Source organism: Melozone crissalis, unplaced genomic scaffold (genome assembly GCF_028551555.1).
Source record: "Melozone crissalis strain CALT ecotype California unplaced genomic scaffold, PUWL_Pcris_2 ptg000023l_1, whole genome shotgun sequence".
Classification (NCBI taxonomy): domain Eukaryota; kingdom Metazoa; phylum Chordata; class Aves; order Passeriformes; family Passerellidae; genus Melozone; species Melozone crissalis.
The window spans coordinates 39677230-39692952 of record NW_026535801.1 but is presented as its reverse complement, the minus strand read 5'-3'; the positions used below and the strand labels follow the sequence as shown (position 1 = coordinate 39692952).

Below are 15723 nucleotides of genomic sequence, written 5' to 3'. Positions count from 1 at the left end.
TATTCTCCATAAAAATGGCTCCAAACTGCCTGGGATAACACCAAGAATCAAGGTAAAATCCCTGGATCCTCAGCCAGACCAGGCTGCTGCACATAACCATGCAATAAATCCTACAGGATTCCCATTTTTCCAGGAAAACAGCCCCAAATTGCCTGGGATAACAGTTTTGGAGCCATGTTTCATGGAGCAATGGGAATCCTTCAGGCTTTATTCTTCAGGAATGTGCTGCAGCCTGGTCTGGGTGAGGATCCAGGGATTTTACCTTGCTCTTTGCTGTTATCCCAGGCAGTTTGGAGCCATTTTTATGGAGCAATGGGAATCCTTCAGGCTTTATTCCAGCTCAGTCTAGTGAGGATCCAGAGATTTTACCTTGATTCTTGCTGTTATCCCAGTCAGTTTGGGGCCATTTTCATGGAGCTCTGGGAATCCTGCAGGCTTTGTTCCATGGTTATGTGCAGCAGCTCAGTCTGGGTGAGGATCCAGGGATTTTACCTTGACTTTTGCTGTTATCCCAGGCAGTTTGGGGCCATTTTGCAATGGGAATCCTTCAGGCTTTTTTCCAGCTCAGTCTGGGTGAGGATTCAGGGATTTTAACCTGACCTTTGGTGTTATCCTGGGATAACAGTTTTGGAGCCATTTTTATGTAGCAATGGGAATCCTGCAGGATTTATTGCATGGTTATGTGCAGCAGCCTGGTCTGGGTGAGGATCCAGGGATTTTACCTTGATTCTTGCTGTTATCCCAGGCAGTTTGGGGCTGTTTTTCATGGAGCAATGGGAATCCTTCAGGCTTTATTGCAGCTCAGTGTGGGTGAGAATCCAGAGATTTTACCTTTCTCTTTGCTGTTATCCCAGGCGGTTTTGGGGCTGTTTTCCTGGAAAAATGGGAATCCTGCAGGCTTTGTTCCACAGCAATGTGCTGCAGCTCAGTGTGGGTGAGGATCCAGAGATTTTACCTTGACCTTTGCTGTTATCCCAGGCAGTTTGGAGCCATTTTTCATGGAGCAATGGGAATCCTTCAGGCTTTATTGCAGCTCAGTCTGGGTGAGGATCCAGAGATTTTAACCTGATCTTTGGGGTTATCCCAGGCAGTTTGGGGCCATTTTGCAATGGGAATCCTTCAGGCTTTTTTCCAGCTCAGTCTGGGTGAGGATCCAGGGATTTTAACCTGACCTTTGCAGTTATCCCAGTGAGTTTGGAGCCATTTTGATGGAGCACTGGGAATCCTTCAGGATTTATTCTATGGGAATCTGTAGCAGCTTGGTCTGACTGAAGATCCAGGGATTTTACCTTGACCTTTGGTGTTATGCTGGGATAACAGTTTTGGAGCCTTTTTTCATGGAACAGTGGGAATCCTGCAGGCTTTATTCCAGCTCAGCCTAGCTGAGGACCCAGGGATTTTACCTTGACTTTTGGTGTTACCTCAGGCAGTTTTGGGACCCTTTTGCAGTGGGAATCCTTCAGGCTTTATTCCAGCTCAGTCTGGGTGAGGATCCAGGGATTTTACCTTGCTCTTTGCTGTTTTCCCAGGCAGTTTTGTAGCCTTTTTCATGGAGCTCTGGGAATCCTGCAGGATTTATTCCACGGGAATCTGTTGCAGCTCAGTCTGGGTGAGGATCCAGGGATTTTACCTTGCTCTTTGCTGTTATCCCAGGCAGTTTGGGGCTATTTTTATGGAACAATGGGAATCCTTCAGGCTTCATTCCAGTTCAGTCTGGGTGAGGATCCAGGGATTTCACCTCGACCTTTGCTGTTATCCCAGGCAGTTTTGGAGCCATTTTGCAATGGGAATCCTGCAGGCTTTATTCCAGCTCAATGTGAGTGAGGATCCAGGGATTTCACCCCGACCTTTGCTGTTATCCCAGGCAGTTTTGGAGCCTTTTTGCAATGGGAATCCTGCAGGCTTTATTCCAGCTCAGTCTGGGTGAGGATCCAGGGATTTTACCTTGACTTTTGGTGTTACCTCAGGCAGTTTGGAGCCATTTTGCAGTGGGAATCCTGCAGGCTTTATTCCAGCTCAGTCTGGGTGAGGACCCAGGGATTTTAACCTGATCTTTGCTGTTATCCCAGGCAGTTTTGGAGCCATTTTGCAGTGGGAATCCTGCAGGCTTTATTCCAGCTCAATGTGAGTGAGGATCCAGGGATTTCACCTGGACCTTTGCTGTTCCCCAGTGTTTCCCACCCCCACCCCCGTGGGTCCCAGAGCTGCCCAGGCTCTCGTGTCCCTCCTCAGGCCCCGAGCCAGCCCCACCAAAGCTCTCCTGGCTTGGGAGCAGCTCCTGGCCCCGGTGCCTGTGTCCCTGTCCCCCTGCACAGCCCTGGCTGCGCCCCGAGCTGGGGCTGTTCCCAAAGCTCCGTTCCCAAATGCCGCCCCTGCACTGGGGCAGCGCTGATCCCTTTGCCCCGGGGTTTGTGCTGGGATTCCAGAGCCCGTCCCTCCCCTCTGCCCTCCATGAAATCTGTTATCCGAGGATTTTATTCCTATTTTTTTTTCCTTCTCAAGAGGATTAAAGAAGTTGAGAACTGCAGTGTGTTGTGTCTGTTTGCAAAATCCACATCACAGGGCTCTCACTGGACACTTGGGGGAATTTTCTTGGAAAAATTGTCGAATTCTTGACATAAATTGTAAATATCTTGAAGATTTGATGTTGTATCTTCAGCTGGCTTCCTGTAATTCCAGTTAAACTTGGGATGTTCATTTCTGACTTTATGTTCTTTAAGTTTTGTCCTGTAAAGGCCAAAAAAAGTCCCCAAAACTGAGCTGTGTTCGGGGAATTTTATTTAAATTCCCCCTGTAAATAATGGATCATTCCCATATTTTCCTCCTGTTGAGCTCCAGGTATAAATTGTATAAATTATTATTTTATTATTAAAATAATTATTATTTATTAAATTGTATAAATTGGTATTGGTAAATTTTGGTATAAATTGTTTTATACAGGACACAGATCTGAGAAATTCCTGTTAATTTTGGGCTCCCTGGATTCTGTTTTTTCCTCTCTGCTTTGGACAATTTGGGATAAATTTTTTTTGTAATGGACACAATTCCTTTATATTTTGGAATTCCTGGGTTCTGTTTCCCTCTCTGTTCTGGTAAAATTCCACATTTTCCATCATTTTGTCCCATTTTTCCTGCCCTGGGGTTTTTTTTCCTGACGTTCCCCCTCTGATTCCACGGCTGGAATTTTATCAGACACCTCACAGTGAATTATTTAAATGGAACCCTTTTATTTATACAAATGTACAACAATTTACACCTGTTAAAAACAATTCAACATTTCAAAGCAAGGTCCCTATAAAATAAATACGGAGCAGCTCAGCATTGGGGGGGTCTGGAACCCCCCAGGAGCTCAGGGAACCCCAAATTGCTGCAGGGGGTTCAGACACTTTAATTTCATTTTCTTTAAAAGGAAAATCCAGGGAGACGCCACAGGAGGGACGGGCTTGGAATTTTTTGGGAATCTCCAGGTGGAATTTGCATAGAAAAAGAGAATAAAACTCTTAAAACCAGAGATGGAGAGCGAAATTGCAAGTTTGGCTGGGGGGGAGACCAAAAAAAAGTTGATTTTATATTAAAATCATTGAAAACAAACAGCAGCGAAGGTCGATTTTTATAAAGATGTACATCTATAATTTATATATAAAATATAAATTTTTTTTAATAACATCCCCTGTGAAACACACTGAGCTTTTCCTTGCCTGGAGAAATCCCCTGGAATTAAATTAAATGGAGAGCAAGAACTGCTCCTGAACCTCCAGGAAATCTCCCTGGAAATTCAATCCCAAGGCCACAAAATTCAGGAGATTCCTGATTTTCCAGAATATCCCACATGGATTCTCCAGGAATCTCCATTTCCCTGTAATTCCCCCCCAAAAAAGCATTTTAAGCCTTAAAAACACCAGAATTTGATAGAGCTCATTACCTTGGAGCAGGAATAGGAAAAACTTCGCTCCTGAAAGAATAATTAATGATTATTTTTAAAAAAATTAATTAAAAAACAGTTTAAAGCAAGTCCATGACACCCTGCTTTTATTACTGACTTTGCAATACAAAATTGGTTCTTTTATAAAAGTGATGTAAACCATTTTAAATATATATATTTATATTTATATCTATTTTTGATCATTTATTTTTGATCATTTCTATATTACAGGCTCACTGACTTGCAAACCATCCCTTTTTTCCTGGCAAGATCAGCGGATTTTGGAATTTTTTTCCAGCATTTCCAAACCCTCCTTGACCTCCAAAAATAAATATTGCATCCGTGATTTCCCAGCAAAACGAGCACCACGGGTCACCCAAACAGCCCAGAATTCATGGAATAAAAATCCCGTGGAATAAAAATCCCATGGAATAAAAATCCCGTGGAATAAAAATCTCGTGGAATAAAAATCCCGTGGAATAAAAATCTCGTGGGAATAAAAATCTCGTGGAATAAAAATCCCGTGGAATAAAAATCTCATGGAATAAAAATCCCATGGGAATAAAAATCTCGTGGAATAAAAATCCCGTGGAATAAAAATCCCATGGAATAAAAATCCCAGGAGGTATTTGGGGTAAATTTCCTCTCTGTCAGGTTCTGGGCTTTGGGGTTAAAATGGGAAAATATTGGAAATATTCCCCTGAACCAGTGGGGGAGCAGCAGCTCTTCATCCTCCTGCTGAGGGGTGTGCATGGAAATGAGGAATTTGGGGGATTTCTCTGGTTGAATTTCTGAATCCCAGCATTTCTCTGCTGGAAATGAGGAATTTTAGGGAGTTCTCTGCTGGGGGTTGGAAATTCCAGCGGTTTTCCACTGGAAATTCGAATTTTTTAGGAATTTTTCTGGCTGAGTTTGGGAATTCCAGTGGCGTTCCAATGGAAAAGAAGATTTTTAGGGATTTCTGTGGTGAAAATCCTGCGATTTCCTGCTGGAAAAGAGGATTTTTAGGGATTTCTCTGGTTCAATTTAGGAATTCCGGTAGTTTTCTGCTGGAAATGTGGACTTGTAGGGATTTCTCTGCTGGAGTTTGGGAATTCCAGCTGTTTCCTGCTGGAAATGAGGATTTTTAGGGATTTTTTCTGATGGGGGTTGGAAATTACAGCAGTTTTCCGCTGGAAATTAGAATTTTTTAGGGATTTTTCTGCTGGAGTTTGGGAATTCCAGCTATTTTCCAATGGAAATGGGGATTTTAGGGATTTCTCTTGTTGAATTTGGGAATTGCAGCTGTTTTCTGCTGGAAATGTGGATTTTTGGGGATTTCTGTGGTTGAATTTAGGAATTCCATGGTTTTCTGCTGGGAATGAGGACTTTTAGGGACTTCTCTGGTGGAATTTAGGAATTCCAGCAGTTTTCCCCTGGAAACACAAATTTGTAGGGATTTATCTGGTGGAGTTTGGGAATTCCAGTAGTTTTTCCCTGGAAATGAGGATTTTTAGGGATTTCTCTGGTTGAATTTGGGAATTCCTGTAGTTTTCCCCTGGAAATGAGGATTTTTAGGGATTTCTCTGGCAGAATTCAGGAATTCCAGCTGTTTTCCGGGTGATGGCATCTCCTCCTTTGCTTCCTCGCTGCCCATCCCAGAGGAGCCGGAGCTGCGGGAACGCTGCAGCCCCGTCCTGTGTTAATTACGGCGTGTTAATGAGCCGGGGGTTAATGAGCTGGGAGTGCCAGCGGGCTGTTCCCGAGGGGAGCACGGACACGGGAACGCTTCAGTGCCGGTCCTTGGCCGGGATAAGCCGGGCTTTACCCGAGTTAGGCCGGGCTTTGCCCAGGTTAGGCCGGGCTTGGTGCCTTTCCAGGCTCAGAGGTGTTTCCAGAATGGTCCCGGGATTGTCCCCAGAGTTCCTGCAGCGAGCGGGGACAGAGCGGGAATTCCGCTCCTAAGCGCGGTCCCAAACCCGGGACCAGCCAGAACCGGGCGGGAGTGCAGGGCTGGCTCCGCTGGGCCAGCGTGGCGCTGTCGCTGTCCGGTCACCATCCCTACCCCGTCTTGTCACCGTCCTGTCCCTGTCCTGTCCTTGGCACTGTCGTTGTCACCATCGCTGTCCCCTCCTTGTCCTGTCGTTGTCACCGTCACCGTCCTGTCGTTGTCATTGTTACCGTCCCTATCACCGTCCCTGTCCTGTCGCGGTCTCTGTCACTGTCGTTGTCCCCATCACTGTCCTGTCGTTGTCATTGTTACCATCCCTAACACCATCCCCTTCCTGTCGCGGTCGCTGTCTCTGTCACTGTCGCGGTCACTGTCCGGTCTCTGTCGCTGTCGTTGTCATTGTTACCGTCCCTATCCTGTCGCAGTCTCTGTCACTGTCATTGTCACTGTCTCTGTCCTTCACCGTCTGTGTCACTGTCGTTGTCACTGTGGTTGTCATCGTCACTGTCCTGTCGCTGTCGTTGTTACCGTCCCTATCACCGCCACTGTCCCGTCGCTCTCGCTGTCTCTGTCCCTGTCGCTGTCACTGTCTGGTCTCTGTCTCTGTCACTGTCGCGGTCCCTGTCCCGATCCCTGTCGCTGTCCTTTTGCTGCTGCCGTCTCTCTCGCTGTCCGGTCTCTGTCGCTGTCTCTGTCACTCTCGCTGTCCTTGTCGTGGTCACTGTCGCGGTCTCTGCCCCTGTCGTGGTCACTGTCCGGTCTCTGTCGCTGAAGCTCTCGTTGTCTCTGTCGCTGTCCTGTCGCAGTCCCTGTCGCCGTCACTGCCCGGTCTCTGTCCCTGTCGCTGTCACTGTCAGGTCCCTGTGGCTGTCTCGGTCCCTGTCACTGTCGGGTCCCTGTCGCTGTCGCGGTCCCTGTGGCTGTCTCTGTCACTGTCGGGTCCCTGTCGCTGTCGCGGTCCCTGTGGCTGTCTCTGTCACTGTCAGGTCCCTGTGGCTGTCTCGGCCCCTGTCACTGTCGGGTCCCTGTCGCTGTCGCGGTCCCTGTGGCTGTCTCTGTCACTGTCAGGTCCCTGTGGCTGTCTCTGTCCCTGTCACTGTCGGGTCCCTGTCGCTGTCGCGGTCCCTGTGGCTGTCTCTGTCCCTGTCGCGGTCGCTGTCGCGGTCAGTGTCCCGCGGCCGTGAGCCAGCGCTGTGCCAGCAGCGCCAGCCCGAGCGCGGCGGGGCCGAGCGGGGCCGGGCCCGCGGTGGCGCTGAGCGGGGACAGCGTGGCGAACACGGCGTCCGAGGCGTTCCGCGGCAGCGGCAGGTTACAGATGCTGCCCTCGCAGCACGACGTGCACACCTGCACGGACAGACAGACGGACGGACAGGGAATGAGGGATTCCAGAGGGAAAAGCAGGGAATGGGGAATTCCAGGGAAAACAGGGAATGAGGGATTCCGGGGAGGAAAACGAAGGGAAAATAACGGTACATTAGCAAAGGAGCTCCCTGAGATTTTTCCTTCTCTTTTTCCCTCTCCTGCCACTTTTAAAAAAATCCGTCTATTGAGAGAACATGATTTTCTCTCTTCTTTTTCTTTCCCTTTTCCCCCTCCCTTTTTAATAATTTCCAAGGGAAATTCGATTTCAGCCGATGCTGAGTTTACCCACTGACCCAGCCAGACTTCTGGCACACTCCAATTACTCCATAAATTATAATTTCTATCAATAATATTATATATATTATGAATAAATATTATATATAAGTATATATGCATAATATACATATCATATAATACATATAATATATAATATACAAAATCAATTATATACTATATACATATAATTTAAGTATTATATATACACTGAACATATTGTATATAGTAGATATTATATATAATATTAAAATATAACATGATATTATATAAGGTAACATATGAAATATATTATGTGTTATTAAATATAGTTGTATATTTTTTTATATTACATCTAATAGGCCGTATTGATTGATATATTGATATTTATATTGATATATTAAGGATATATAAGGGTATTATATAGTATATTGTATATGTACTTCAATATATAGATAATTCGTTTTATATATTACATATAAATTTATTATATGTATAAATATATTTACAATATAGAGAGAATATATTGCATATATTGCATATATTGTACCATGTACATTATATACTATATATCATGTATTGTATACTATTATATATTGTTACATATTGTATTCACAATATTTTGTATATATGTGAAATATATTGTATATTATATATAATGTACAATATAAATTGCATACTATACTATATCTATTGTATTTTATATACTATATCTTTTATATAATATTTCTATCTATTATATATTTTAGATAGCATTATTATATATTTCATATATATTTTATATTATATTTTGTCTTATATATTATCCTATATTTCTATATTTGCTATTATATTATATCTAAAATATTGTCTCTATTAGGAATATATAATATACATTACATTATATATATAGCACACATTATATATTACCTGCTAATATATCAAATACATACTGTATATTATTATAGATTACATTATATCTAAAATATTACAATATATGGTATATATTAGATATAGAATATGTATAATTTATACATTATATAGACATTGTACATATATTACATACAGTATATATTATACATAACACTATTATATATTATATATTATATATTATATATTATATATTATATATTATATATTATATATTATATATTATCATATATATTGTATTATATTATATTATATTATATTATATTATATTATATACATAGAAAATTAAAATATATCACTGAACGTTATATAATAATAATATTTGGAATATCTACTATATATAATATGTAGCATATAATAGTGTCATAAATATTTTATTACATTATATTACATTATATTTTTTTTTCAATTTTCTCTATATCTGCACATACTATATTTACAAAACAACCCCTAATTCTATAATTTTTCTCTGTTTCTCCCACCTTGTACTCCTCGTGCCTGATGTAGGTGCAGCCCGTGCTCAGACACTCCTCCAGGGCCACGCAGCGCTTGGTGACAGACACGCTCTCCCCGCTGGCCCTCATCATGTGCTGGCTGAAGCAGTACCTTGTCCCTAAAAAAACATGGAAAAGTCTTTAGCTGCCCGATTCCAGCAGGAGAAATAGGAAACAAATCTTATATTTTTATAAAATAAAGGATTTCTTCAAAAATACCAATTTTGGGTGTATTTCTTGTAGATCATGTGCTGGCTGAATCAGTACCTTGTCCCTAAAAACATGAGAAATATTTACCTGCCTAATTCCCATTCCCTGAGAGTCCTCCAGCAGGAAAAGTAGGAAAGAAATCTTATCTTTTTATCAAATCAGGGCATTTTTTCAAAAATACCACTTTTAATGTATTTATTGTATATCATGTGCTGGCTGAAGCAGCACCTTGTCCCTAAAAAATGAGAAATATTTATCTGCCTAATTCCTTTTCCCTAAGAGTCCACCAGCAGGCAAAATAGGAAAGAAATGCTGGATTTTTATCCAGTCATGGGACCTTTAAAAAAATACCGATTTTGGATGTATTTATTGTAGATCATGTTCTGGCTGAAGCAGTACCTTGTCCCTAAAAAACATGGGACAATCTTTATCTGCCCAATTCCCTTTCTCTGAGATTCCACCAGCAGGAGAAATAGAAAAGAAGACCTGGATTTTTATCAAATCAGGGAATTTTTTCAAAAATACCATTTTTAATGTATTTATTGTATATCAATACGGCTGGCTGAAGCAGCACCTTGTCTCTAAAAAGCATGAGAAATATTTATCTGCCTAATTCCCTTTCTCTGAGAGTCCACCAGCAGGAGAAATAGGAAAGAAATGCTGGATTTTTTTTCCAATCATGGGATCTTTAAAAAAATACCAATTTTTGATGTATTTATTGTATATCGTGTGCTGTCTGAAGCAGCACCTTGTCCCCAAAAAAAACATAGAAATATTTACATGCCCAGTTCCCTATTGCCCCTTTCTCCTGTCCAAACAAGGATTTATCTGGGAATGTTGGGCTGGTGCCATGCCAGCCAGCCTGGGGGTTTTATTGCTGCTGATTTGAGCTCAAAGGAAGCAAATTCTGGGCTGATAACGGGCCTGACATAGGCTGCAAACACAGCAGGGTCATCTCCTTCCAAAATAAACATTTCCCAAAGGCAAAATCCCAAAACAGCCCAGCTAAATGGGATTCACTGGAGCTGTGGATAATCTCGATGTTCTGTGATGTTTTTGTTTCTCTTTGCCTCAGAAGAGAACTGAAGGAAGGGAGGATCTGGGCAGCTCAGATCCGATATTTGAGTATTTTATTAAAGGGTTTTTCTGAGCTGTTCCCAATTTCAGACTCCAAGGGGATTTATGGGATCAAATAAAATACCAAAATTCCAGCTGTGGCTGCCCTGAATGTGGATTTGTGCCATAGGAGAGGGAGGTGAACACAGCCAGAAACTGGTCCTGTATTCACCAGTAAGAGAAATAAAACTCTTAAAAACAATAAAACTCTTTAAAAAATCCTTCCCTGTGAGGGTGGGAGGGATTGGGATGGAATTCTCAGGGAAGCTCCCGGATTCCTGAGATTCAACCAGCAGGAGAAATAGGAAGGAAATGCTGGATTGGAAGAGTCCAAGGCCTTGGAAGCGTGCAAGGCCAGGTTGGATGCCCGAAGCACCCTGGGATCGTGGAAGGTGTCCTTGCCCATGGAATGGGATGAGCTTTAAGGTCCCTTCCCATCCAAACCAGTCTGGAATTTTGGGAAAGCAACACCAGCCTGATTGAATCCTCCAGCTGAGCCAGAGGAAAACAGGGAATAGCTCCAAGTGCTCAACCTCATCCACTGCATGGAGACAGAAAAGCTTAAGGGTGAACCCCAGAATGCCATATTCCACATTTCTGGGAATAAGGGGGCTCCGTTGGGTTGGGATGGGGCTGGTTACCTCGGGGGCAGTAAACATCCGGAGCCCAGCGGTTGCACTCGTAATTATCCGAGGCCTTTTCGCAGGTGAAACACTTAAATCCATGAGGATATGGCGTGGCTGAAAGGAATGGAAAATATGGAATTAATAGGAATGATAATGAAGTTAAAATGACCCCATTAATCTGGTTCTACACTGCTTTTTGGGAGAAAGACTTAAATCCATGAGGATACGGCGTGGCTGAAAAGAATGCAAAATATGGAGTTAATAAGAATGGAAAATGGAGTTAAAATGACCCCACTAATCTGGCTCTACACTGCTTTTCGGGAGAAACACTTAAATCCATGAGGATATGGTGTGGCTGAAAGGAGTGGAAAATGTTGAATTCATAGGAATGATAATGGAGTTAAAATGACCCCGTTAATCTGGTTCTATGCTGCTTTTTGGGAGAAAACAGCAATATTTTTTCTCCTTAAATCTGAATTACTCCAGATTTTCATGCCAGTGTCAGCGGGTTGGTCCTGATTTGTAAAACCCCGACCCCCACAGCACATTTAGGTCGCTGTGGACTCGTTCCAGCTGTGTTTACCCAGCCAAAGTGCCCAGTGCTGACTTCAAAGGGAGCTAATGGGAGCTGGGAGGGCTCATTCCCCAGGAATCAGAGCTCACATCCAGCACTGCGGCTTTATCAGTGCTGATAACAAAATATCAGGTGGATTGAAACACTCTGGGAATTGTCCCACCGAGGCAAAGAGCTGCTCCTGTTCCACGGCCCCACAGGGAACAAAACCACTGTGCTGAACCTCCAGCTCTCAACAGCAGCCTCTGTCCTAATTTATCTCACCAAACCAGGCCTAATTCCTTAATTGCTCTCCTGGCAGCACTTCTGGGGCAGTTTCAATCCCTGCTCAAGGTGCTGCCACCTCCTCAGAAGCCAAATGGTGAACGGGTCACATTTATCAGCACTTTGAACCTCGACAGCCCCAAGGGCCACATCTTCACCCTCCTCCTCATCACCTCCTCCCCTGGCAGGATGAGAAGCCTCAGCTTCTCCACGTTGTGCTCCTCTGGAATGTGATTTGGAGAATTGTTTACCCAGCAGGTGAATTGTTTTAATTCAACATCCAATCACAGACAGCTGTGTCGGACTCTGAGTCTGTCATGGGTTTTTATTATTCATTCTCATTGAGCCTTCTTGTGGCAATGTTCCTCACTTGGGGCTCACCAAATGGGGAATTTGCAGGCAGTCCTGACAAGGGAAGAGACAAGAATCTTGACTCCATGTTTCAGAGGGCTGATTTATTATTTTATGATATATATTATATTAAAAGAAAATGATATATTAAAACTATATAAAAGAATAGAAGGAAGGGCTTCATCAAAGCTAGCAAGGAACAGAAAGAATGATAATAAAATCTTGTGACTGACCTGAGAGTCTGAGCCAGCTGGACTGTGATTGGCCATTAATTAAAAACAAACACGTGAGACCAATCACAGATGCACCTGTTGCATTCCACAGCAGCAGATAACCATTGTTTACATTTCGTTTCTGAAGCCTCTCAGATTCTCCGGAGAAAAGACCCTAAGGAAAGGATTTTTTATAAAACGTGTCTGTGACACCTTCTGATGTCTCCTTTCTCTTCCTTTAGTATAGTTCTAGTATACAACTTCTTTCAGTATAATATAACATAATAATATAATAAATCAGCCTTCTGAGAACTTGGGGTCAATTCCCATCTCTCACCTCGTCCTGGGGACCCTCACAACAATTTAGGGTGTCAGGGGGAGGTGACTTACTGGAGGGGTGGAGGTAGACGATGTCCTTGGCGGTGAAGTCGCGGCTCCGCGCGGCCGGAGCGCGGCCGGGCAGCAGGAGCAGCAGGAGCAGGAGCAGCCTTGGTGGCCAGGCCATGGCCCGGCCAGCACCTGCTCATGCGGCGGCCGAGATCCCCACCTGGGCAGAGTCACAGAATGCCAGAGTTATCCAGGCTGGAAAGCACCTCTGAGATCATTGGGTCCAACCCGTGCCCAACACCCCCTTGTCCCACGGAGGCAAAGAGCTGCTCCTGTTCCACAGCCCCAGAGGGAACAAAACCACTCTGCTGAACCTCCAGCTCTCAACAGCAGCCTCTGTCCTAATTTATCTCACCAAACCAGGCCTAATTCCTTAATTGCTCGCCTGGCAGCACTTCTGGGGCAGTTTCAATCCCTGCTCAAGGTGCTGCAATCTCCTCAGAAGCCAAATATTGAACCACGGCACTGAGGGCCACATCCAGGCTGTCCTTCCAAACCTCCAGGGATGGTGACTCCAGCACCTCCCTGGGCAGCCATTCCCATGGCCAATCCCTCTTTTCTGGCTGGAGCAGGGATGAGCAGAGAAAAAGCAGAAAGACTTGGCCACCACCTTCTCCCCATAACCCAACCCCGGAGCCTCCAACTCCTCTGGTTAATTTGGCATCAATAAACACCAAAATCATAATTATCTGAGGCCTTTTCACAGGTGAAACACTTAAATCTATGAGGATACGGTGTGGCTGAAAGGAATGGGGAATATGGAGTTAAAAGGAATGGATAATATAGAGTTAAAAGGAATTGAAAATATGGAGTTAAAGGGAATGGATAATATGGAGTTAAAGGGAATAGATAATATGGAGTTGAATGGATAATATGGAATTAAAAGGAATGGATACTATGGAGTCAAAATGACCCCGTTAATCTGATTCCACGCTGCTTTTCAGGAGGAAACAGCAATGTTTTTTCTCTTTGGATCCAAATTTCTCCAGATTTTCCTGTCAGTGTCAGTGTGTTGGTTCTGATTTGTAAAACCGCGTCCCACACAGCACATTTAGGTTGGTGGAAAAGGTGGAGAAAGGATCTCCCTGGATTCCTTGCAGTGCAAGGGGGAAGCTGGCTGGTCCCACAGGACACCTCATCTCCACCTTCCTCCTGACTTCTCACTGGCTGGGCCACATCTCCATGATCCTGTGAGGCTCCTACTGATTATATCTTGGCATTTTCTCTTGGAAAAGCCTCCATCTCAGATCTACAAAGTCATCATTGGATTTTCCTCGTCCATGCTCCAAAGGGGTTTATTCCCTTTATTATGCCATTAATAAATAATTCGGTGCATTCTTCCCAAGTCCCTGACTGAAGGGAACTAATTAAAGCAGAACCCAACACCCACTGTGGTACCATGGCTGAGACCATCCCAATCCCAGGCTGTGGGGAGCCACCCAGGGGCAGACAAGGCTAAAAAATCATTAAATATACAGCTCAGATTATTAGATACCCTCAAAAAATTATGAAAGTGCCTCAAAAATCAAACATGACAGGAAAATCCTGAAAGGATGCGGCTGCTGAGCCCGGCTGGAGCCGATGGTTTCCTTTGGAATCCATCCAGAACACACAGAGCTGGGATGAGTTTTTCCATCCTGATCAACCAAAAGATCTGCAACACCCAGATAATTGCTGAGCAGCTCTGAATATGTGGTGGTTATTATGTAATAAATTTTATTTTTTGTTGATTTTTTTTTTTCAGGAAAGATATGATGGGGTTGGGCATGTCACCTCCAAATGTTTGTCCCGCAGCAGAAATCCACCCAGGACCAGCAGCACAAAGGTTGTCATTGTCCCTGCTGTTGTCTACAAACAGTTTTTTTATTAAAACACATAAATAATATGAAATCCATAAATAATATGAGGAAAAAAGATAACACACAGCCTGGTGCTTTAACCTTATGAAGAGGGAATTTTGGATTTACTCCATTGATCCCTCACAGCCAGGGGAGAATGAAATCCTGATTAGAAGCAGACAGGAAATAAAACAAACCTCTCCCAACCACGTGGAAGATGAAAGAAATGGGTGCATGTAGGATCTGGAGGCAGAATTTGGAATTTGGGACTGTTTTTTTTTTATCCCAAACAACACCAGGAAGGTTTCACAAGCCTCACTCTTCATTTTAAGACATCAGCAGTTTGCAGTGAGACCATCAGGAGCAAAAAATGAGGATTTGATCCTGAGCTACAGCACCAAAAAATGAAGATTCACATCCCAAAAAGAGGAGCTCATCACAGGTCAACTCCAACTCTCATCAATAATTAACAAATTATCAACACAAAGGACAGACAGTCATGGAATCAAGGTTGGAAAAGACTTCCAATATCATCACATGCAAACTTTATAGTGATATTTTAAGCTAAAGCACAGCAAGGTTGAAATAACGGCAGGAATTCCTCCCAGAGAGACAGGAATTTGTTGGGTTTGCTCATCCGAAGCACAAAACTCTTTTGTTTTTGCAGAACTGATCAAAGCCTTGCAGTTGGGGACGTTGCTTTTTCCCAGTGTCCCTTTTGTGGGACCAACTGCTCACCCAGCCCCTCTCCAAATCCTCTGTGGCAGCACTCAGCCATCAGTTTGGAAAAGTGGCTGGTGTCAGAAAGCCTCCAGCTGCTCCCTAAAAACATCCACATCCTTCCTCTGCTAATTGCAAGGGCCTTAATTGCCAGCTCCTAATGAGTGGCAAGAAACCGTAAATGAACAGAGAGAATTCACTGCCCCACCTCCGTTTTCTGTTTGAAACAGGTTTAATCACAGGCAAAGAATTGCAATTTTAACATCCTCTGGGACAGAAAATTGTCCAGAGCAAGGCAAGCAGGGCCAAAATTTCAAACCATGTAATTTAGGGAAGTCCTCATGTGGCAAGAAGCTGCCGCCATTACTGTCACCATGACCATATTCCACCTGCTCATTCCATACACACACAGGTTGGGTAAAACCAGGAATTTCTACAAACATGGAAATACCCAGTGCCAAAAACCTAAATATTTAATATTCCATGAATATTTTGAGTATGAACAGATGGCGTACACATAGTTCTGTGTTTCATGGGGGGCAAATATTTGGTGACA

General features: G+C 43.5%; 1 protein-coding gene across 1 annotated transcript in view; it reads right to left on the bottom strand.

Moving 5' to 3' along the window:
• Window positions 1-6388: 6388 nt before the first annotated feature.
• Window positions 6389-15723, bottom strand: part of LYPD6 (LY6/PLAUR domain containing 6) — a 28507-nt gene continuing 19172 nt past the window's right edge. The window contains exons 2-6 of the mRNA XM_054278407.1: window positions 12613-12769; window positions 10837-10935; window positions 8858-8988; window positions 7032-7196; window positions 6389-6649 (exon numbers count right to left, since the gene is read on the bottom strand). Of these exons, the coding sequence (XP_054134382.1) occupies window positions 6389-6649; window positions 7032-7196; window positions 8858-8988; window positions 10837-10935; window positions 12613-12727 (771 nt within the window). The 5' untranslated portion in view covers window positions 12728-12769. The remainder of the gene's footprint in view (window positions 6650-7031; window positions 7197-8857; window positions 8989-10836; window positions 10936-12612; window positions 12770-15723) is intronic.